This window comes from Ptychodera flava, chromosome 4 (assembly GCF_041260155.1).
Source record: "Ptychodera flava strain L36383 chromosome 4, AS_Pfla_20210202, whole genome shotgun sequence".
NCBI lineage: Eukaryota > Metazoa > Hemichordata > Enteropneusta > Ptychoderidae > Ptychodera > Ptychodera flava.
This window is the reverse complement of record NC_091931.1, coordinates 40,777,301-40,801,947: the sequence shown is the minus strand read 5'-3', so window position 1 is coordinate 40,801,947 and position 24,647 is coordinate 40,777,301. Positions and strand designations below refer to the sequence as shown.

The 24,647-nt window shown below is 36.9% G+C and overlaps 1 protein-coding gene and 1 long non-coding RNA gene across 3 annotated transcripts; one reads left to right on the top strand and one right to left on the bottom strand.

Annotated features, from left to right (window-relative positions):
* Positions 1-1,022: 1,022 nt before the first annotated feature.
* On the top strand, positions 1,023-20,406 carry LOC139131755 (electron transfer flavoprotein-ubiquinone oxidoreductase, mitochondrial-like). The gene is made up of 13 exons (XM_070697978.1): positions 1,023-1,497; positions 4,250-4,360; positions 5,240-5,392; positions 5,728-5,886; positions 9,056-9,174; positions 10,211-10,288; positions 11,301-11,447; positions 12,008-12,073; positions 13,744-13,962; positions 14,385-14,553; positions 16,103-16,285; positions 17,267-17,488; positions 18,555-20,406. Exons 1-13 carry the CDS (start codon positions 1,458-1,460, stop codon positions 18,716-18,718), a joined length of 1,830 nt encoding a protein of 609 aa, XP_070554079.1. The 5' UTR covers positions 1,023-1,457; the 3' UTR covers positions 18,719-20,406.
* LOC139131756 (uncharacterized) lies at positions 19,844-23,365 on the bottom strand. Of its 2 annotated transcripts, none has more exons than XR_011552183.1 (2): positions 23,234-23,365; positions 19,844-20,842 (listed from the first exon to the last, which is right to left on the bottom strand). It is a non-coding gene; the product is annotated as an uncharacterized lncRNA (long non-coding RNA). The 2 variants fall into 2 exon arrangements; XR_011552184.1 differs by lacking the exon at positions 23,234-23,365 and adding an exon at positions 21,221-21,375.
* Between the last annotated feature and the right edge of the window lie 1,282 nt (positions 23,366-24,647).

Below are 24,647 nucleotides of genomic sequence, written 5' to 3'. Positions count from 1 at the left end.
TCCAACAGCAGGAGGGGGGACACCCCCTCCTGACCTCCCCCCCGCAAAAATACTCCCCAAGTGCCACCAAATAACACCATTTTAATCTCTATTTTTCTAAAGCTCCAACGGCAGGAGGGGGATACCCCCTCCTGACCACCCCCGGCAAAAATACTCCCCAAGTGCCACCAAATAACACCATTTTAATCTCTATTTTTCAAAAGCTCCAACGGCAGGAGGGGGACACCCCCTCCTGACCACCCCCGGCAAAAATACTCCCCAAGTGCCACCAAATAACACCATTTTAATCTCTATTTTTCAAAAGCTCCAACAGCAGAAGGGGGCACCCCTCTCCTGACCTCCCCCCCCCTGTGACCGCTTGCGTGGCCGCTTGTGGTGCTTGGCACCACATCTTTGCCCTCTTTATCTTCAGACAGCAAGGAACTAAAAAAAAATATAAATCTGAAAATTTACTCTGAAAAAAAAATTTGCACAGCTAATCTCAATTGGAAAAAAAAAATTTCAGAAATTTACATTAGTAAAAAAAAAAATTTCAAAATTTCATTGTGACCACCCCCCCCCCCAAGGTCTAATGGTCCATCCCTAAAGATCAATTCTATTCTATAACACCATTTTAATCTCTATTTTTCAAAAGCTCCAATGGCAGGAGGGGTCATCCCCCTCCTGACCTCCCCCCCACAAAAACACTCCCCAAGTGCCACAAAATAACACCATTTTAATCTCTATTTTTCAAAAGCCCCAACGGCAGGGGGGACAACCCCCTCCTGCCGTCCCCCGTGACCACTTGCGCGGTCGCTTGTGGTGGGAGACAGCGACGAACTAATAAAAAAAAATATAAATCTGAAAATTTACTCTGAAAAAAAAAATTTGCTCAGCTAATCTCAATTTCAAAAAAAAATTAGAAATTTACAATAGTAAAAAAAAAAATTTCACAATTTCATTGTGACCACCCCCCAGATCTAATGGTCCATCCCTAAATCGAGATGAGAAGCAAGTGGCGTCATGAAAAAATGACCTACTTCACTTGAAGGCATAATTCGCGGACACACAAAGCAACCTCGATCTTCTTTAATGTAAATTATGCATGCACTCAGACTTTGAATCGTGAAAGCTGAACATTTGCCCACGTGACTCGTGCGCCCGGACACACTGCAATGGGTATCGTAAAACGCTGAGAAACACGTAACTCACGTTTCACTGGCCGGCCAAGCAGCGGTGAATGCCGTAAAAGGGCTTTGACTGTACGTGCTGTATGCACAGCGCGTTACCATAGGTGTACATCACTATTGAGGTACAAAGTCCCAGCATTCTGGATCTAAAGGTAACTTGTTTGCTATATGCTCATATCGAATTGATTAGCTAAACGAGTACATTTGACAGCGATCGGCTAGAATTAACGACTTCTGCCACTACCGGAAAACAGTAACAAATCGTCGCAAATCAGTTACGAAAGGTAAATGAAGATGGCGTCTATATTGAAGAACCCGGCTCGAAGTGGTGAGTATTTTTCTCAGGATAAGACTAAGAAGTTTCAATAGAATGCCTACTTTGAATGTAATATTTGTAGACTTAGAATACATGGTTAGAAATTAAGTTCGATTCAATAAAATATATGTGAGCTGCTAGCTGTTCACTGTACGCTGTAGATCCCTGTCGTGAGACATCGCGTAGGTCGTATACGCGAGCTCACAGGTACATACGTTTTTAAGGCACGGAACATCATATGTGAATATTTTTGAAATGCCTTTCTTCAGTTCGTAACCGCTTTTGCCATGTGTAATTTTAATGAAGCGCACTACCTGTCAGAATCGTATCCCGCTTTAAAGAGTGCACACCTAAAAAACAACCTAGCTTGTCGGATATTTATGTAACCACGGAACTATTGTTATTAATTTACTGCCAGTAAAAGGCTCTATTTTTGAATGATTGATCGCTAACGCTCATGCAGTTTGGATATGGAATAACCTAGTTATTCTTATGTGGAACATTGAGCTGACATTTGAAATTGTAAAGCCGAGTCTGGCACTGCTTCAGTGCTGAAAGGTCGCTGTTCTTACTATGAGGTCAAACTTATATAACATGTTCAGGCTTCAGTGTCCTTACAAATTGTCATTAGTCCAGCAACCGCGGTACTACAAACACGTTTGAGATCAGCCATTTGTAGCAAAGGAATGTAGTGTTCATTCATCAAATAAGTAACTAAACCAGTTACAGCGATATGTATCCCACACAAGTATTTTAAGTCTGATATTTGACTGTACACAATATACTGAAAGTACAACATATCCAAGTTTAATCATCAATCAATCAATATTGTACTCGACACACACTAACAGAGAGTGTGGTACAGTGTTGAACACCTTTCTACTTTGATCCAATACGACAATCTTAACTTTGTTTTGCTGACCAAGAATGACATTTTTGATAGGTATTTTAATATGTCTATGCACGGTATTGTGTGCATCCATGCATATACCTGATGAACATGGAATGTGTGATACTCTGGTGTCTTTTCAGAAATGAAATAAGAACTAAAATTTACACTTTTCTATGTTTATCAAAATTTAACGCTAAATTTGGCAATTAGGCTTCAATATTTACAATATCATATTTTTAAATTGAAGTAAATGTACATTGAAAATAGAGAATGCACTTCATTACATTTTTTAGCAAATGAATGAACAAATTGTGTGAAGTGAATTCAAATTATGTAAGAAACACAAAGCCGTCATTTGCATCAACACACACCACCAACATGTACCAGTATACTAAAGGCATTTATCAAAGCTTCCATTGTGTTCTTGTTTTCAACCATATGCCCCATTACTTACAGGTCAACTAACATTTTTGTTGAAAATTGTATGTCTAGTATTCACCATAAAATAATAAATAATGCTTTGCAATGGTCAGTATGATTTTCATACTTGATTGGCAATTTCCACACATTGAAAGTTCTATTTATGTCTTGAAATTTCACCCATCATTCTGATGAATCAGGAAAAAGCATAAGTTGTCTTCAGAAAAGCTATTTTAGTCATTTTTTTTCAGAACCTGGATATTGTCTTCATCTGAATTTTTCAAAAAGTTTGAAATAAACCCGTGGACTTCGAGCCACTGGTGCACCATAAATCAGGCCAATCATAGTAATACAAATGGAAGGGTCAAAGTACCATTACATTTGGTTAATGATGAAGGGCTCAAGTATATTACAGTTGAAACATGGTTATTTGTTGTAGGAAAATTAAATTTATATAATTCAGTTACTGTGTCAGATGCTAAATTGTTATGGATAGATTTACCAGAGAAAAGTTAATGAAGCAGTCCTCAACATTGGATTTTTGAGTGAAGCCATTCTCAGGTCAGCCTAGTACACTGCAATGGTGTAATCTGTAATGAATATCACTGGAGTTAGGGTATGACAATGGCTACCTCTTCACCGTTACCATTCAGGCTTATCCCACCAATTAGTTTGTACCAGGGTACGGGATAGGGTTAAGTGTCTGATGGGTAAATGTTCCTGGGTAAATTGTCCTTGAATGCCAGTAGCTGATCCCTGTTCCTTGCCCAGTATTGGGATGGTAACCCCCTAGTCTTTTACCACCTGGACATATTTGAGGCAAAAGTTTGGATAAGGTCAGTGTATGTGTCCCAATGGTTAAATGTCCAAGGGGTTGCTGTCCTAGAATGCCAGTAGCCAATCCCTGTTCCTTCTACAATATGTGGATGGGTAACCTCCTGGTCATTTACAACCAGGACTTATTTAAGGCAAGGGTTAGGGATAGGGTCAGGATATCTGTCCAGTGGGCAAACGTCCAGGGATAATTATCCTCCTATTCAGGAGAATTATTAAAAGAGAAGCAATCACACATGGCCATCTCCATTAGAGAAACTCCAGTTACATTGGTTATTTTGTAATTTCCTGTTACTCTTTGATAATCTTACAGGACACCATAGGAACATGCATTTTTTCATACTTAAAATACTTTACATGTATATTAGTGGATACGAGATGCATGTGTGCAGCTGAGTCATTCATTTTTGCCTGAATTTCATTCTGATTGCAGAATATACTTCAGAAGAAAATGAATAGGCAATGCTCATCATAACATGCCAAAATAGCCCAAGTCAAAGTGTAAGTCAAATGTTTTAGAAGATTTTGTATGAAAGGAGGAGGAGTCCCATCTAACTCTGCTGCTGTTTGGTCAGTATACAGAAACTCTAGTCCTTGTCTTGCCTTGTCCATTTACAGCATACAAACTGCTCAGAGTATCAAGTAGGTGGCTGTCCAGTGATGCTGCAACTCCAAAGATAACAACACATTATACCATAGTACCCAGAGAAAATGACAGCAGATGGACAGGTGAGTGCAGTGCCGTGTGATCCAAGATAGTTTGAAGGTTGAAGTTGGGGTTGGTACAAGCACTGACAAAGTCCTATTGACAAATTTACAACAATCACTAAAAGGTTAAAAGCTGTTGACCCTTTGAGTGCTGTAATTTTTACCACCAAAATTTTAGTGCAACATTTTACAATTTTGTATGAATTTTTCTGTAATTATTGATAATTTTGGATCAAATGGACATCACATTTACTTGGCTACAGAGTTTTTTCGAAATTTTGGCAAAAATCTGAAAAAAAATTAGTAACTGGGGTATATTTTATAAAAGTGACAAAATTTGACTTCAGCACTCAAAGAGTTAATGGCTTTCTTTAGGAAACACTGCATCATGTGTCACCATTTGCAAGTCAGTTGGTATTTGTCTTATGCAAATTGCCATTTTACATCATGAGTATGAGGCCAGATGGTTAGTCTTGAGTTAGAAATGGATGTATAGATCATTGTCTCATGGCAACTCGGTTCTTGCTTTACAGAATTTTGGTGCCACACTAAAGAAAAATGTCATCAAATGTAGAGATGAGGGCCATCACTTCTACATCTTTCTGTCAACGGAGTTACAATATGTGTGAGATATGTAGTACTGATGACAAATGAATTTTTTGTCCAGACCTAAATACAGAACAACAATAACATTGAACATTGCACTCATGTAGGAAGTATTTAATTGGTGAACACTGGGCATTTTTGGATTGGGGTTAAAAAAGAAACAAAGATATAATAAATTTTTGAAAAATAAATCAAAAGTGAAAACTATGGAGGTGTAAGTGACGTCAATTCACCCACAAATCTCAAAACTGGATTAGGTTACGAAACATTTGAACACCTTGCCTTCCCCTGCAGAAGTTGATATGGAACGGTATGCAGATGAGGCAGATGTGGTCATCGTTGGTGGTGGACCCGCTGGTTTATCTGCAGCCATACGACTCAAACAACTTTGCGAAGAAAAAGGAGCCGATCTCAGGGTTTGCCTTGTTGAAAAAGCTTCAGAAATAGGTAAAGTATGCTGAAAATTGTTCAGTTTATGGCACAGACTACAAGCTACAACAACAGCCGCAAATGCAACAACAAAATTTGTCCGAATTTTAGGAAGCATTGTCCGATGTCGCGTGCGTGCAGCTATATTTGGTAACAACCTGAAATTGCAATCAATACTATTAATATTCAGCATAAACTTTAATTGTTTTATTCACCCAAATAGTTCACTCAGTACACATTATATCATCATTTGCCCTTCATACTCTCATTGTAAGTTGATACATTAATTGATTACATACTTTATTTAATTACCAAGTGTATTAATCAATTTGGTCACTTTTTGCTCCTAACAGGAGGTCACACACTGTCAGGTGCATGCATTGAACCGCATGCATTGGATGAACTTATACCAGACTGGAAGGAGAAGGGTGCCCCTCTACACACGCCAGTTAAAGAAGACATGTTTGGTATACTCACAGAGAAAAGAAGAATTCCTGTGCCAATGTTACCAGGTATCTATCATCTCTGTGATTCATCACCTTAATGAAAAACAATAACTTACAAAATGTTGATTAGGTATCAAGAGAATGCAAATATGAGATTGTTTGTACAGTACTATATCATACCAGTATATTGATAGCGCAAATACAGTGATCTGATTGGTTGAGATGCAAGAAACAACTATGGTATATTCGCGATATACCACAGCTGGTACACTTGCAAACTCTTGGCAAGAGTAAAAACCCTTTTTTGACGTTCCGTGCCAGAATTTCAATATACTGTTATGATATAATAGCAATAAATCACACCCGGAGACAGTATACCACTCAGTTTTGACCAGTTCACTTCATATATGCACTTGCTATTGCTCATGCGTATATGTCGTGAGTTGGTCAAAATCTTGTGGTATACCGTCGCTGGGTGTGCTTCATTGCTTAAACATCTTATGATGTTTATACACGTACACATATAGCCTGATGTTCATAGGATCTGAGGCTCCACTAGTGATGTCTGTATTTGTTTGTTTGTGTTTCTGTGATGATACGATATGCAAGTCCAGCTCCATATGCTTGTGTTGGAATTACTCACAATGCAGGGCTAAGCACTTATCACTCAGACACCATGATGAGTACATGATTGTACTTCTTATAATATACAGGTATCTTGTACAGTCAAACAACTGTTTCTTTGTGTTTGTAGCAAATTTTGTACAAAAACTTCTTTGGGTTTCTAGAACCTTCTGAATAATAGTTATGCTCTTAGAAAAGTGTGAATAATTAATACATGGCAAAGATGGAGGTAAGACCAAAATAAAACAAAATTCATTTGTTTTGGCTTCCTTGCAAAGAATCAGCAATATGCATACTGTGATTGTTCTTTTGTCTGCACATTACAGTACATTTACCAATGATTTTGACGATGAGATACAGCTGGATATTGATACACTACCTAATTAGGTTTGTCAGTTTGCTCGCGAATTTACCCTTTTAGTGGTCAACTTTTACAACTTTGCGCCAACATCAGACAGACTAAAACAGCAGGTGACGCAGCAACATGTCTGTAAACTAATTTACTATGTAGTATGTCTATATCTTTACAGCAGCTATCAGTTTCAATGGTGACACACACAGAGACTGGTTGCCAAGTTTTACAAGCAGTTCAAAGTAAAGTTTGTTCATTTTACACATCACTCTATTATTTTTGAAGTCATGAACTTTATTGATATTCAACTACAAAGAACACTGTCCTCTGAGTCTATATAAATTTGCAGTAACCTGGTTCTTTTACCACCTCTCCGTGAATTTGAACTGCTTGTAAAACTTGGCAACCAGTCTCTGTGTGTGTCACCATTGAAACTGATAGCTGCTGTAAAGATATAAACATACTACATAGTAAATTAGTTTACAGACATCTTGCTGCGTCACCTGCTGTTTTAGTCTGTCTAATGTTGGCGCAAAGTTGTAAAAGTTGACCACTAAAGGGTAAATTCGCGAGCAAACTGACAAACCTAATTAGGTAGTGTATCAATATCCAGCTGTATCTCATCGTCAAAATCATTGGTAAATGTACTGTAAGAATATGGTAAAGTGACCAATTTGTTGTTGACAGTATTTTTGCTATGATAATTTATTTGTCAACAAATGTGATATCTTCTCCACCTGATTACCAGTATGCAGAGACAGCTCTCCCTTGCAAATAATGGGGTTATACAAGGAGTCTGGAAGGGTGGAAGGAAAAAAAAAAATCCTCCCATAGTCCTTACAAGACATCTGTTACTGGTATTCTATATGACAAAATTGTTTCCACAAATATTGTCAATGTGCTAAAAAGTCAAATAACATGTACAAATGTCTGTGTCTCTATGTGAAGTTTTTCAACAGGTGCCGCACAATTGCCAAACGCATGATGAAGTTGAACCTGGCTCAAAAAAAAGCTTTGCTTTTTACCCAGAGAGGAATAAAATTCTTCCCATAGACGGTTTCAAGGTTTGATAAAGGCAGTGGATGTAGAAGGCACTGATCATCAGTGAATTTTCAAATGGGGGTACTGGTGGTTTAGCTAGAAATGCTTTAGAAAGGTGTGCTAATCTGCCAGCTTATTTACACTGGATTTTGAAAATATTGAACTAACTAGGCCTTGTTGTCCCCTAACCATTGCTTTTGGAAAATGCTGAATTGTGTTACAATGTTGTTATGGCATGGTGTTTATATTTGATACAACGCAGTAAAAAAGTGTAGTGGGGTCAGAGCATTAATCTCAACAGAACATGTACACACATACAAATGGGTAAGGTGTCAGGGGAAGGGACAGAAATGGTCACGTGTTTTGAGTTGTTTCTGCATTTTTTTAAGCATGCCAAGGATTGCATAGCATTTCATGAAAAACAAGGGCACAAAACCCTGCCACAAACTGTTTCAAGAGTCAGAATATGCAAAAAAGTAGAGAAATACAATGAACAGCGCCCTCTACGGCAAATGCTGCTCAGGTCACCACGTGTCTGTGACAGTTTGCGCAGTATCTCTTTTCCATTTCAAGATTCTTGTCAAATTTACCCAATCTCTGTATCTGTAAGTAAGAACAGCTGAAACTTGAAAGCATACATTTCTCCATGTGTAAGCATAAAAGTTCACAATATCTGTCATTGTGGCTGCTAGTATTTCACAAAATGATGCTAAATGTATGATGAATACCTCTTGCAGATTTTATGTTTGATGTTGACAAATGTCAATGTTTTAGACAGGCATAAGGTATCTTCATGTATCAAAGGATTGTACGTTCACTTTTATGTGCCAGCACTGTTTGCATAGTTTCAACCTGAGTCTTCAGTGAGACAAAACGTGAAAGCTAATAAGTGACATTGTTAAGTCCACCACAGTCAAAATATAAAAAGCAAATTTGAGGATAACAAATCATGTTTTTGTGAATTATTACACTATAAGTTTCCCAAAACAAAGTGTCAACATGTAGATTACAACAATATATGTTGTTAATTTGTTGCCGCGTCAGGTGCTTTGTTCAGTTCCATGCCATTTCCAACAGATCCAGAAATTAGTAACACAACATCCTGAAAGTTCTGAATACAGGCAGAGCACCCCTTCTGAACCATAACTCTAGCTAGATCACCAGTATCAATACTTGTAATTAACATTGTTGTAGACCCACCCTCTTTACTCCCAATAGGTCTACCAATGAATAACCATGGCAACTACATAGTACGGCTTGGCAACTTTGTGAACTGGCTAGGAGAGCAAGCAGAGGCCCTTGGTGTGGAGATCTACCCAGGTTATCCAGCTAGTGAGGTGAGCATTTACCCTGGTTTAATATCTAGCTGGTGAGGTTGGTACTTATCCAAGTTATCCAGCTAGTTAGGTTGGTACTTATCCTGGTTATCCAGCTTGTGAGGTTAATATCTGCCCTGGTTATCCAGCCTGTGAGGTTCGTATTTATCCTTGTTATTTAGCTAGTGAGGCTAACCCTTTGAGAGCTGTAATTTTTCCCACCAAAATTTTAGTGCAACATTTTACCGATTTTTATGAATTTTTCCGTGAGTCTTTAAATAATTTTGGACAAAATGGACATCATCTTGCATTGGCTGTACCTTTTTATCAAAATTTTGGTAAAATTCTGAAAAAAATTGACTGGGATATATTTTATAGAGGCGACAAAAATTGACGTTGGCGCTCAAAAGGGTCAATATCTACCCTGGTTATCCAACTTGTGAGGTTAGTTATTTACTCAGATGATACAACTAGTGAGGTTAGTATCCAGCCTTGTAAGCCAGCTAGTGAGCTCAATATCTGTTATGGTTATCCAGATAGTTCGGTTTGTGTGGGTATGATTGTCTCATTCCAGCAACGTCTCTGTATGTGACTAAAAACTGTGAAGGAAAAAACAAAAGCTTACCAGACTTCATATTTTCAACAATATGGTCATAGAAATTTAAGATTCCAAGTATGATAACTATCAAAGCAGAGCTGTCATGATAGAATGTCATTACTCGTAATTTTAAATAAAATGACTATGTTTTTCTAATCATCCCTTAATAATGTTACAGTCTATAAACCTACTGCCATCATGTCAGAAGATATTCATGCAAATAGCTTTTATGAACAAAATACTGGAGCAAGGAAAGATTTAGACTTATTTTACAGTCTCTACTGATTCATTCAAGATTTGTTTTGTCAATTATCGTTAGCAACCTTCAAAAAAGAGAAAAAAGTTAACATTTCGCTTGTACATTTCCATGTATGTTCCAATGATCTGGAAGATTTTTATTGTATCAGATAGCGAACCACCCTGCTAGATTGATAACAATGTTGTGATATTTTTTTCAAGGTTCTATTCCATGAGGATGGTAGTGTCAAGGGAGTTGCCACCACTGATGTAGGAATTGCCAAAGATGGATCACCCAAGGTAGGCTTAAGATGTGTTTTTGTAATGAATTATCGAATGAATTTGTCTTTAAAATATTCGTTTAAAACATGAAACTACAAATACTGGTACACTAATTTCAAATCATATTAGCCAGCTTGTTTTGCTTTTAATTGGATGACCTCTGATGTTACAGAAAATGCTGGTGGGTATATTTCTTGTGGAAAGGCTGCAAACCTCGAAAGAGCGCCCTCTTTGGCAAGGTGTACAGCACTGTTATAGCTAGTGAGGCTATTTTATGAGGTTTTTATGAGTTACACAAATTCTCGACCCAACACTGATGCATTGGAGATAGTAAAACTCGACCTTTCCAGGTCAGGCTATTTCCAGCCTAAAACATGCATTTCTGCATTTCCAATAAAAACATGTTTTATAACATGCACCATCTTCTTCCATATCATTCTACTACCTATTCTTCTCCCCTTAATTAAAGTGTCATCTGTTTGTTTCCAATATATATATATATATATATATATATATATATATATATATATATATATATATAATATATATATATATATATATATATATATATATATATATATATATATATATATATATATATATATATATATATATATATATATATATATATTGTAATGTAATGTAACATTTGGTTGTTGAAAAAGAATTGAATTTATCAGATATGTCTGGCGTTCAGCATTGCCATTTCTGCATTTCCAATAAAAACATGTTTTATAACATGCACCATCTTCTTCCATATCATTCTACTACCTATTCTTCTCCCCTTAATTAAAGTGTCATCTGTTTGTTTCCAATATATATATATATATATATATATATATATATATATATATATATATATGTATTGCAATGTAATGTAACATTTGGTTGTTGAAAAAGAATTGAATTTATCAGATATGTCTGGCTTCAGCATTGCCATTCTCAGTTGTTGACAATTTCAAAATTGTACTTTCCTTCAACACACATGTATATGTATAGGTGAATTCATTGTTTTCCATTCCCTGTCCAGGCGACCTTTGAACGTGGCATGGAGCTCCATTCCAAAGTGACGGTGTTCGGTGAGGGTTGTCACGGCCACCTCGCTAAACAACTGTACAGCACACTTAATTTACGAGAGAACTGCCAACCACAGACGTACGCGATAGGAATCAAAGAGGTGAGATCTTTTATCGTCTGAAGTTATGTCAAATGTCGAAGCAAAGTGATAACATTCCAATGCATGTAAACTTGCAAGGATCGATCGATTTAGTAGAAATAAATAAGGGATTTGATAGATTTCGATATTGCTCTCTGAACCCTTCATGTATGATTTTCACTTCTTTTTCATGAAATGAACGGCACATATGAAAGTGACAAAATACCACATCAAGCTGCCAAAAAGTTGAAAAGCTTTTGTTGAAGTGATAATTTGTTGTAATGGTCATCAGTGCATCTTGTTTGAATATTACTAGCAAGATATCTGCATCATATGCATTTATATATAATTCAAATATTATAAATCAATCTTTGTGGACACCTATCTAATCAGATTACTGTCTACCAAGGACAGCATACCAAATATGACAATTTATCAGTAATTTCACTACTTTTTGTGCATCACTGTCCAAGGCTGTGCTGGCAACTTCAGGACATTGTGTTCAGAAACCTTGGATGAATTGTTTGACTCATCAAAAAATAAAGCTGGAAATTTTTAATGCTAGTTTGATTTCTTGACAGGTATGGGAAATAGATCCCAAGAATCATTTTCCAGGACGTGTTGAACACACTGTGGGATGGCCACTGGTGAGTAATAGTGACTTTGGTGTGTATCATCTAGTTTTTTCCTTAATGAGATTGAATAGTCCATTTTTAAAAGAGTTTTTTGTAGTTAACTTGTACTCAGTGATGTAAATGATCTTTCAAAAGTTAATTTTTTTCATGAAATGAAACTTTGGTATGGGATAAGTTCACAGTCAAGATTGAACGTCGAAAAAAAATGCATCAAGGAATGATCTGAAAACAGAAAGTGTGAAAGAAAGAAAAACTTTAATGTAATTTTAACCTCAACAATTAACCTCAAGGTGGGTTCCTTGCCTTTAAATCTCGATGATGTAACCTGTTTTGTAGCTAGCTGCAGCGCCGTCATACAGGCAATTTGAGAGAGCTTTAATCATTTCCAACAAAGTATTAAACTTCTTCTTACCTTCGAATTGTCAATTCATGCTTCATATCAAAGCCATGTGCTATGACATCATCAGTATTTCCACTGATAGTACAGTCACTGAAGGACTGTCCAGACTTTTATCACATTGCTGAATGCAAGGCCTGGTTTTATGAGTCCTTTATGGGTTTATGACCTACTCCATGGAAAATCAATGAAAACTCAGTTAATAAGTAAAACATTTAGAGTTCATAAATCAATCCGTCCTGAGCAAAGTTCACAAAGCTTTACAGTATTTATCTATTCATACAATAATTCATGAGGACAACATCTCCAGTGATTTGTACCCTCTGTATGTACCTGCTGTTGTAAGGCTCCTATCATACCATGGTCATGTGGACGCTGTAAAGTGAATGCAGTCATACCTATATATACCCAATTGTTTGTTTGATGTAATCATGTTAATGGTTTCCTAATATTGTAGTGTCATTCATGTAACAGTGATTTCTTCCTGCTCGTTTTTCAGAAATTTGTATTAGTCATATAAAAAAAATAAAAAATAAATAGGACTTGTTAAGTTGTCTAGACACTATGAGTGGCAATGAGTGTTCGTGTGGATAGGAAAAATTTTCGGTAAACTTCTTGATTTTACCCTGGTTTTGCCCAACCCTATTGTTATCAGTGGTGAGTGTGGACCTATTAACTGGGCATTGGGGTGAATAGGTTAAACAACTTGAATAAAAGGCATGATGATGGCAAATATCATTGACATGACTGTTTCTTGTTTGAAATAACACCTAACTTTATTCTAGGCTCTCGCCATTGTTTTAGGACTCAAAACTACCCACTTGGGTATTCTAAATCTATCTACAAGAAGTTTTCGATATGCAAATGGCTGATAGACTTAAGGTGTAATGCACCTCGGGCAAACAAAGTTCAGTGACTCTCACACTTTTACAATTCTTTTCTTATATACCACTTGTGGAGGTTCATTTTAAGAATTGATGTAAGAAAACTTTTCACCGGCTTAGTTTTTTGAAATTCTAAAATTTTATTTTTCTCCACGGAGTTAACACAGGGATGGCGGCCATTTTGAATTTTAAATATCGGTAAATCTTGGGTTATTTGTTTCTCTGGTACAAAAATTTGGATGGTGACCCCCGATTTTTATACTCGATTTTGAAAGAGAATGGTTGAAAGATTCCTTAAGGAAAGTTTGAGCAAAAGTTTAAGTCTTTCACTTTCTAGGCGCATACTACTTTAAGACAAATCCATGTTTGAAATAACTGTCTCTTTACATGTGTCTTTTCAGAATCGACACACCTATGGTGGTTCATTTCTCTATCACCTTGACGAGGGCAGTCCACTAATCGCCCTGGGATTTGTAGTGGGATTAGATTACTCTAATCCATACCTCAGTCCATTCAAAGAATTCCAAAGATTCAAGCACCATCCTTCCGTCCAACCCACGCTAGAGGGCGGTAAGAGGATATCATACGGTGCCAGAGCTCTGAATGAAGGAGGTCTGCAGGTAGCTATTAAAGTCTTGCAGTTGTTCAATTCGTTTCTCAAATACCTGAAGTGTTTTACCAAATTTTGTTAATAATAACAATTTAGCTCAGAGATGTTAATGTAATACTCCAAGTGCTTCAAACAAAAAACCCATCCTGTGAACTCTCTTGGTTTTTTTCTAGTGGAAAAAAAAATTGTTTTCAAAGGATATAGTGTATGCTTCTTGGAGAAACTGACAGTGTTTATAATTTTTGAAAGCCATTGAAAAGATGAAAGACAACATTTCATGTCTTACTGTTGACTTCATCCTCCCAAGAAATTTCTAAAATTGTGGTTAATATTCAAAATAATGATTTCAGTTCAGTAGTCTACCACTATGACTAGCAATTGTTCATGAAAAGAAAGACTGATATAAAATTTTGGTACATTTGATATTCACAGTGCATTCCTAAGTTAGCATTCCCTGGGGGTTTACTCATTGGCTGCAGTCCAGGATTTATGAATGTACCCAAAATCAAAGGAACACACACAGCCATGAAGAGTGGTATGATCGCTGCTGAAAGCATCTTTGAAAAACTGACCAATGAAAACCTCAGTTCAGACACGCAAGGTTAGTACAATTCTCTATATATTTGAAAGGTTGCCTTCTGTGATGACATATGATGATCCAAGTCAGTGTTTTTTAAAGGGCTAGTACATGTAATCTTTAATTATTTTGTCCCTATTTTTGTTTTTTGTGTCAATTGCAAGTTGTTTTTCTACTCCCTAAAGCATGTTAAAATACCAAATATCTAACTCATCAACACAGTGTCTATATGTGCAGAATGGACTGTTATTGTTAACATCTGAATTGGTCCGAACCAGAATTCACTTGTCAAAAAAAAATTTGCAGTCTGCATATGTACAGGCTTAGTTGACAAGCTGAATACTGTGTATCTCAACAAGAAGAACATGGTTGGTATTAAAAACAAAATTTGTGAAAAATGGAATGAAAAGCTACAGTTACTACTCATTTAATTTGTGAAGTTCAGTAATAAATAATACAGCACATGTAATACTGAAAACAAATATGCACAAAATCAGTTTAAGGACCATTGCAGATTGCTGCATGTAACTTCCTCACATGAAAGTGTTTTGCTTAGGTTAAAACCTAATTTCAAAAGAGTGAAGTGTTTATTTTATCTAAAGTGTAATAATTTGTAAATTTTTTCTTCACTATTCAAGGGGAAATTTAGGGTAGAATGTTATTATTTTCAATAAAAGTTTTGTTGTTGAGCAGGACACGAGCATGGGAAAGAGTGCGGATTATAAAGTTTGTAAAATTTTTTTGATAGGAGTGTGCAGTTTTTCTGTTCAATGCACCCTTGCAAAAAAAAATTGGTCACCAAAATAGGTGCAACAGTGAAGTTCACCAATGAACTGAGTACAAACCCCCTCCCATCCCCAATAAAAAATTCACTATTTGAACTTTATGTGCAAGTCATGAAGCGCCCTCTATAGTTTGCATGAGTAATACATGCCAAGGTCACTGTTCTCAATGTTTTCGCTCAGAGGGCCAGGCCAGGGATGAAATATGTGCAAAATTAAGGCAAGTGACAACATGCAGTGGGGGCAATTTAGAAAACATTTGTGATAATTGTTGAGGAAGATGGAAAGGGTGATTAACCAGCCGCAAAAAACGGCAGTCCCTTTTTATGGCGTGGTTGTCGTGATTTGTGAGCTGTTGTACAATCCTATCAGTTACCTTTTCTGGATGGGTGAAAGGGGTCACTCATGCTTAACACAACATGTACTTTCAACCAGAACAGTAATAAGGCCAATAAAATAGAAGAGGGTTTGTTTCTCATTGTCATGCATGTCAATCCAGATAAGCTAATTTCACCATTTTTTCACGTTTGATTGTAAATAATGAATGGAAAATCGACAGTGCACTGCAATACAAGTATCTATGGCAAAGTTCTGTAAAGACTTTACCATTCAAAGATTTAGTTTCTTTCATTTCCATGGCCTACAGATGAGTCACATAAATAAAAAAAGCAGTCACTGCATTCTTTTTCTTGATAGATGCACCCTACTGGATGAGAAACAAAAGCTGTAATTTTTTTTTGTTCAAAATTACAAAAACAAATAAAAGCCTTCTCTGTTCTTACACTCTGCAGGAATATTTGTTGATGACTATGAAAGCAGATTGCGCGATAGCTGGATTTGGAAAGAACTGCACCAGGTCCGGAATGTAAGGCCTTCATTCCACAACCCACTCGGCATTTACGGAACCATTGCCTACACTGGTATGTTTGTGTATTTACTCCGAGGGAAGGAACCATGGACACTGAAGCACAAAGGTTAGTTTTCAAACAAAATGTACTGTTCAATTTTGTCATGACTTATATCTGTAAAGTTCCTCCTTAATCCGAAATCATTTATTAGTAACGATTTAATATTTTATATTCCTTATGCTGCACATCCAGAATAATCTTCATCACTAATTGCATACACACTACTTCTTACCAAGAAACATTTCAGGATGGGAGAGCTAAAGAAAGTGTCCGTTCCCCCCCCCCCCCCCCCCCCCCCCCCCCCCCCCCCCCAAAAAAAAAAAATCATGATGGTCTTATTATATTAATTTTTGCATTGTTTCAAATAGCAATTGTTAATTAGCAATTGTTTACAGTTTTAATCGTTGATTAACCATGTATAATAAAAAAAGAAAAAGCAAAGATGTTGCACAAAATTCATTAAGAGGTTGCTTAGCTGATATTTCAAGAAGCAATATGGCTATTGCCTTGCTGAAATTCATTAAAAAAAAATAACCAAACATTCTTATTATGTATTGATACTCTCACTGACAAATATGATGTGAAATTGCTTGTCCATACTAACCGAGAAATCCACTCAGTGCCAACATTAGATATTTGCATTTTGATTAAGAACACCATTAGAAATCCCCCAAAATATAATACCAACACATCTCTGGCAATATTGTAGAGGATGTCATGAATCTTTTATGCAAATTGATTTCAAGCGCTATGTATTTCATCCAAGAACTAGCAGTTGCTGAGTTTCCAGTCCAACTGTTCAGTTCCCACAATGACATTATGGCTAATTGCATCTGTCCACACGATAGTCAAACTAGCGTGAACAGATTACAATAACTCCAATTTGTACATCTGTGTGCATTTCATCAAATCCCATTACAGCATCAATACAAATCTATACAACCATACCCGTGATCTCTGTACAATTCCATTTCAGTTGCTAGATCTCATTTCAAGATAAATTGATCTCATGTATTTTTGTTCTCGATTATTTTCTGTTTCTATCAGGTCGTGATGCAGATTCATTGAAACCGGCGTCGGAGTGCAAGCCTATTGATTATCCCAAACCAGACAATAATATCAGCTTTGATTTGTTGAGCTCTGTGGCTCTGAGCGGTACGAATCACGAACACGACCAGCCAGCTCATTTGACGTTACGTGACGACAGCGTGCCTGTCAACAGAAATCTAGCCATCTATGATGGACCAGAACAAAGGTTTTGTCCAGCAGGTACAGCTGACTATATCATATCAGTAATATGCTCATCCAGTCTTTTTTGTGTACATAGAATCAACCACACCATTGAAAAGAATAGGATTATTCCAAAACTTGGTGATGAAAGAGAGTGAAAATTTGTAAACTTAATTTCATTTTAAGTTCTTAATTCTGTTCCTGTGTTATATCTGCCAACAAGATGAAAAATCTGACATATTTTTGAGTTGTAAACTGATTTTTTGATAGGGACAGTAAGGAGGTAGTAATAGTATGAAAATCAGTATATATCCCAGTACCAATAAATCAACAAAATTGATTTCCTATGCTAGGTTACTTGTGGGCTAATTGAAGAAATGCAGGCCTGTCAGAGCTCTATTGAAATTTCAAATACAACAGTAGCTAGCATTCATGTACTTCCATTGGGTTTTTCAATTTTGTTTTAGTGTTACAGTCCTTGAACCTGTTAATCCAATAAATTGTACTCCTGCTATGCGTTTCATAGCATGTAATTGGAATATTATTATTTGATGTTTTGGACCTTGTAACCAAGGTTGAGTAACATTGACTCTGATTGACAATTAAGGTAGCATACACCTCAGGGACAGATATTCAGACTCTCAAATCTTTCCAGTTTTTTTCTGGTCTACCACTTTTAGGGGCTCTTTTGGAAGCTCTTGGATTAATTAGAGTTTTCAACGGCTTAGTTTTATGATAATCAACAATTTAATTTTTCCTCATAGAATAAACACAGGGATGACGGCCATTTTGAATTGCATTTGTTGGAATAAAATGTCGATAAATTTGTTCCTCCATTTCCAAAATTTGCATGGTGACCCCTCATTTATATTCTTTATTTTGAAAGAGAATGGTTGTAAGTTTCTTTGAGAAAAGTTTGAGTGATAGTTTATGTCTTTCACTTCAAGGCGCATACTACCTTAATACATTTTTTCCCTCTATGGATTATATACCTAAAATTTCATAGGTTTCAGATAAGTCATATTGGGAAAAGAAATGTTGGTAATTTTGTCAAAATCATGTTATGAGTGAAAGCAAATGTTTATTTCCTTTTTTCTGTGCCCAGGTGTGTACGAGTATGTTCCACTTGAAAGTGGTGAAGGCCAGAGACTGCAGATAAACGCTCAGAACTGTGTGCATTGCAAGACATGTGACATCAAAGATCCCAGTCAGAACATCAACTGGGTCGTACCGGAAGCAGGAGGTGGACCAGCTTACAGTGGAATGTAGTCATCGTCAGAGATTGGAAGATTAACCTGTTCACCCCCAAATCCCTGTAAATGGGTCCACAATTACTATTAGTACAAGAAGTTTGGGCAAATCCATGGTGGTGAAAGGGTTAAAGGGGGGGTCAGAGTATGGGGGCATGGACTTTACACAATGAGGGCAATATTTGTAAAATATTTCAACACAGAGCTCATTATCAATGCAATTACAGCATCCCGGTGGGATGCAATAATCAATCTTGTTTTGTTTTCAGGGTTTTATTGATCACTGTCTTCAGGTGCATTATAAAGTATTTTTTAAAGAGAGAGTTACATGAAAAAAATGATAAACTCTTGCAGTTCTGGGAAATTTTGATTCTGTGTGTCCACCGTATGAATGTACACATTTTGTCATATACCAAGCTACAGTATTTGAATAAATTGTCAAATTTATTAAAAAATGCAGGTGACCAGAGCGTTTCTTTCTCGGAAATATGACAAATGTTTCAATAGAAAACATTCTTTGCATCTGTGATGTTAAGTGCCTGTGTTTTGGAAAAACTTTCAGATTTTAGAGATAAAGCAAAATAAATGTACAGAAATACGCATGTCATGTAAATGTTGTACATTGGAATATTGGAACAGTCAGAAATATGCAACAGTGTTGTTATTAGGAAGGTTACTGCCTTGAGACTTATCACTAGCTGGGATTAAAGATAGCCTTCAGTGGGTGAAAAAAAACACCCAGGTGGTAACAGTCCTGAATGTCATGAAATCTTACCATTGTTTGCCCCCATAAGTACATGTGTGGCATAGTCAACTTGGAAGTGGAATGGTAAGTTCATTGGATGCAAGCTGTAGTATGGCATGACCTTCCGCCATGTCTTCTGAAAAATCAACAGTCGCTGTCATACTGTGGCTGCCACATTGAATTTCAAGCATTGCCTGTGATATGTCAGTTTGATGCTCTGACAAATGGTGTCCTGATTCTCCTCTCAGTTTTGTCATCCTAAAAGGAGTTTGTCAAGAATTTATTCAATAAAATTTGAGCAATATTCTAAGAATTGCTATTTTTTGCTGTGTATATCTCTCAGGTGTGACATCGTAGTCTTTCTGTTATAGCAAAATGTATTGTCATGTGAGACATTGCTGTGCAGAACTTCATGGGTTTCTCCAATTCTTTAATCACAGTCTTCTTTACACAAGTTTTTAGCATTAAAGGTCAGCTTTACATTTTTCCCAGCTCTCTTAATGTGTACTTTTCATTTTCTTGGTTGTCAAGGCAATTTTACAAGACAATAAAGCTGTCAGTGCCAAACACCCGTAGGACAGATGTCCACAGGAGTTGTCTAGTTTACACAGGTAGAATAAAGACAAGCTGTCAGCTATGTAATCTAATGGTGTTTGGTGTCAAAACAGCCTCGGTACAAACTTCACCAATACATTTTGGTCTCAGCTCTGACAAGTTATAACTACAGGAAGGCTTTTCAACTGATAAAATGAGAGTCTTCAAGTCTTAAAATGTGTTTAAAATGTGTGGTTTATGCACATAATGATGAACACAACCATTAATGGTGTGACTTGCACAAAAACTTGTCCAAAAAACTTTTTTGAAGGCTGAACAGTGAAATGACAATATTGTCATTTTGTCAAGATTATTTTGCTTCTCATTGTAGTTCGCCCAACGTTCAAATAAATGGTTTTGTATTGTCATTCTGTGTCCAATCACTGAGTGCAGGATATGAAAAGATAGCTGTCATCTTCTATCAGCAACGTTATCAATTGTTTTTCTGCCAATCAATAGTTTCATAACCTTCAGGGTGGTATGGTGTTTGTTTTGTTGTTAATCAGTCAGTACATCATAATTTATGCTTACTACAAAACTATATGTGCTGATATGTGTCGTTATAACTGTACTCCTTGCTTCATGCAGTAACCCCTGGTCAGTTAAAACATTTCCAGCCGTCATTTCATGTATCACGATTGTTGATTTTAAGTAAAACATCCATTGACAGCACTGAAAAGAGTAGTTCTCTCAACCATGGCTGTGCACCAAACGTTGCATGGTGATTTTGTCTTAAATAAATGCTGTTTTCCGTGCACTTTGGTGACCGCAAGGCAAGGAGCGGAGAGATGTGATTCTGCCTTCCTGCAATATGAAGAACAAAGGAAATAGGCTTGAAAGACCTGACATTTTAATCTGCACATGTGGAAATCTCTTCATTGATATTTCATAATGAGATTTTACTACGGGACTCTACTATGCATATTAGGCGTTTCAAAAGTTTGATAATGATGCATTTTATGTCATTGGATAAAAACGTGAAAAACAAGCTTTTGACAAAAAAGACGAGTTTCGTCCCTTTTGCACTGTGCTGTCGACTTCATTAGTTTCTTTTAATAAAGAACGCCAGGCACCCTCTGTGTTATCCATGAACAGATCTCCAGGCAAACATTCAGTGTTTCTTTGTCTGGAGCAAAACACATGATGGGCAAAGGTGGTGTGATTAACTGATGTATGCAGTACCTGACTGGATTTTCTATTGTCACTCTAGAGTCGTGCACTTTAACTTGTGACATTTGCATCTGAAATGCAAGCACTCTCCTCTGCAATGGAAGTAATTTAGAGTGTTGATTTTCCCACCACTATTACTGTCTGGTTCCAGAGGCGTGAAAGACAACCTGTCCAAATAAAGACTTTGAGCAAACTTTGTGGGGAAAAGGGAAAATATTTGAGAAAATCCAGATATAGAACAAGTCCATTGTCCCTTTAAAATTTACTCGACCACTTCACAAGCAGCACACGGTAGCTGGGATGAGTGAAAAGATTTGATTTCACACTTTGTTTTGGATCAAAATAATGACCTACAGAATCAGATTTCAAGGTAGCACACCCCTCAAAAATGAAAGACTTACTTTTTCTACAAACTTTCCTCAATGAAAATTCCAACCATTCTCTTACCAAATCAAAGAAAAAAATTACCTAATTTTGACCGATATTTTAAATTCAAAATGGCTGCCATCCCTATTTTGACTCTTTGATAAAATATAAAATTTGCGAATTTTGAGAGACGGTGAAAATCTTCTTTACTCCAAGAGCTTTCAAAATACTCCCACGATTGGTGATCGGGAACGAATTGTAAAAGTTTGAGAGTCCAAATATTTGTCCTCGAGATGTATTTTAACTTCACGCATCCTTTTCAAGTATGTTTTGTGCAGGTGTTAAGTGTGAAACTGCTTAACACCCCACCCCAATCTTGCACTTTGCGGGGATGTAAATCCGCCTCTTCAAGTTTCTAGACGGATAATTCAACATCAGTGAACAAGAAGAAAAATTGAGCAGTAAACAATCATACTCATGCGGCAACCTTAAATTTTTTGGCATTTATGTGACTTTGGACTAGAATTTCAAATGGTGCAATGGTTACTCTGTAACATAACATTGTCTTTTGTTTTTTCAGCGTAACTTAACATCCTAATTCTCATTAACTTTCAATCTCTTTACAGCAGCGGCAGATCTGTGAGTTTTTCCCTCTGCTGTAATTTCTCTTTTCATATATCACTTTGCTGGTGTCAGATATGATATATTTTAGCTGTTATTTCATTTAGAATTTTCAAGACATCAAACATTTTACTTAAACTTTGTCTTTGGGTGTAGAAGACATGGTGTCAATTTCCCATGCCTTGAATATGTTAATGGTTGTATCTAGTGCTTTCATTCAGTTCTGGAGCACAGACATTGTATTCTAAGGAAGTTTAACATAATATCAGAAGTACTCTTAGCATTTTTGCGATTTTCTGGACGAGTTGGTCTGGAAACCGAGCATGTCTTTACATCACTTTTTTACTTTAAGTGGCAAACTTTGCGGTGAACCACACAATAAATCGATGAAGAATATTTACCATTACGAGATGCATTCTCATATTTATTAACTTATTATCACAACACTTTATTCATATTGCATTCTGGGCATGCAAATTAAGCATTTTGAATATTGGAATTTCTACAGAAATAATTGAACGGTCATTATGCTAACAAAGCCAGAAAAGACCCTGTTAGACATCTGCGGCGTTGACGGTGTAAAGTAACTGACGGGGTAGACGGGGTACCGTGCCCTAATTAGATGTACTCAAACAGGTGTTGTTTTTCTGTCACCAGTGATACCCCCCCCCCCCGCCACTCCCGAATAAAAACAATATTCGCAATGGGCACATGCTTAAACTTTTAATGTGCACTGTCGCTCTCGTATTCCTAAAATTATAATGCTCGTTTTTTCGAGCCAAATACGGCTTAAATTTGGAACGCCACGTTTGCACAGTTTCTGATGATCGTTCAAGGACGGAAGTGATATGTCGTACCGTTGAAAGTAAGATTTAGTACAAGCCAAGTCATACATCCAAGTCAGTTCTGGCTGTGATATAAGCTTAATCTACCAAATACGTTCAGCAATGAGTTCGCAACATAATTCGTCTATCAGGCGGCTTGGTCTTTCCTGCCAGGAGACCCGATCAATACCAAAATATGAGCTCAGTTATTTACCCGTAGGGTTGGGCTTCTGTTGGAGAAATGTATACCTTCACTACAGACTTTACATTACGACAGCACCGCAACAAGTCCAACACCTTGCTCTGGTAAAGTACGCCACTTCACCTTAATACTGTGTACAGTCATATTGTGTGTTGAATCATAACTTGTTGTTCGATCAGACAAGGGTTAAAAGGTCACTGATAAGAGACATTCATAACTATTTATAGTGTCCTTGTTTGTTTAAAACTTTGACAACATAATTAATTTTGCATTTTTCACATTATTATGTGGCACATTCTCTCTGTGTTCCATGAACTGAAAAACACGCTCAATGGATTCCTTCTTGCCCGCGAAAAGTCAGTCAGGCATGCTGCGTTTCTGTTTCAGCAGCTTTATTCCTCAAACGATTTGCCTTATTATATCACAGTTACATTCCTACATAATCATAAAACATATGAAAGAACTTATATCTTACTTAAGAAGGCTCGTTCTTAATCCTGAAATAATCTTAAGCTTTTCAAATATCGTCTCGACTTTGGACAACGTTAACAATTCATGCAACCGTGTGTTATATCGAAAAGTTTGCAAGCCAGGGGTCGGCTGTATTTCATGAATTCAACAGACTGAAGTAACCTTTAACACGTAACGCCAGGTGTTTAATCAGATAGCCTGGCCATGAATTCCTTCACTTTACCACCGTACTGCAAACATGCTTCTTCGCAAAACGGTTGCTTAGATCCTACATGCCACATCGGGAAAAAATACAACTCTACTGAAATGGTTCAAGGAGACGTCGAATTGTAAATAGCCCGAAAGTTTTCACTGTAATCCTGAGATCAACGTCAGTCCACCCATGTCGACCCGCTTGTATAGCATTGCTGCATCAGCCTCTTCTGTTCGGAAACAGGAAAGTGCGAACCGCCAAGAAAAAGTCTCACGTTTCCTCCCACCATCTTGAATCTTTTCGCATCTTTTCGAGAAAAAATATCAGAGATCAACAAAAATAGCTTAAGAATTTACGTGTTTACCATCGTTCCATCAAAGTCCGGTTGAAGTATGCACAAGTACAGTATACGATGAAGAGTTTACGCATTCTAGTAATTATCATTTGACTAAAATCTAAACGCGTGTTATGACAGCAGGTGATCAGCAGTTTGCATTCTTCTCTGTGCCCATACACATATAGTGCCCCCGAAAGGCGCAATGCCTCTCCAACAGTATGGAAAGCCATAGCAACCTATTCTAAATATCAGAAGTATAGTCACTAAGGTATGCACATTTCTGCTGGAGGATCGCCACGTCTCCGCAGTTTCGATGATAACCGGTTATAATATTTGGGTGTTATATAATTGTTTTCAATTTGTCGATAATTTTCCAGGGTCGAAGAAGCGACACACAGTCTACTGGAAAGCAGACAACATCACAA

What these genes read in the sequence shown, in the direction of transcription:
- LOC139131755 (XM_070697978.1), top strand. Translation starts at nt 1,458, where the DNA reads ATGAAGATGGCGTCTATATTGAAGAACCCGGCTCGAAGTG. An exon ending in TCCTGTGCCAATGTTACCAG is followed by an intron (nt 5,887 to 9,055) that starts GTATCTATCATC and finishes TACTCCCAATAG; the next exon opens with GTCTACCAATGAATAACCAT. An exon ending in ATGGACACTGAAGCACAAAG is followed by an intron (nt 16,286 to 17,266) that starts GTTAGTTTTCAA and finishes TGTTTCTATCAG; the next exon opens with GTCGTGATGCAGATTCATTG.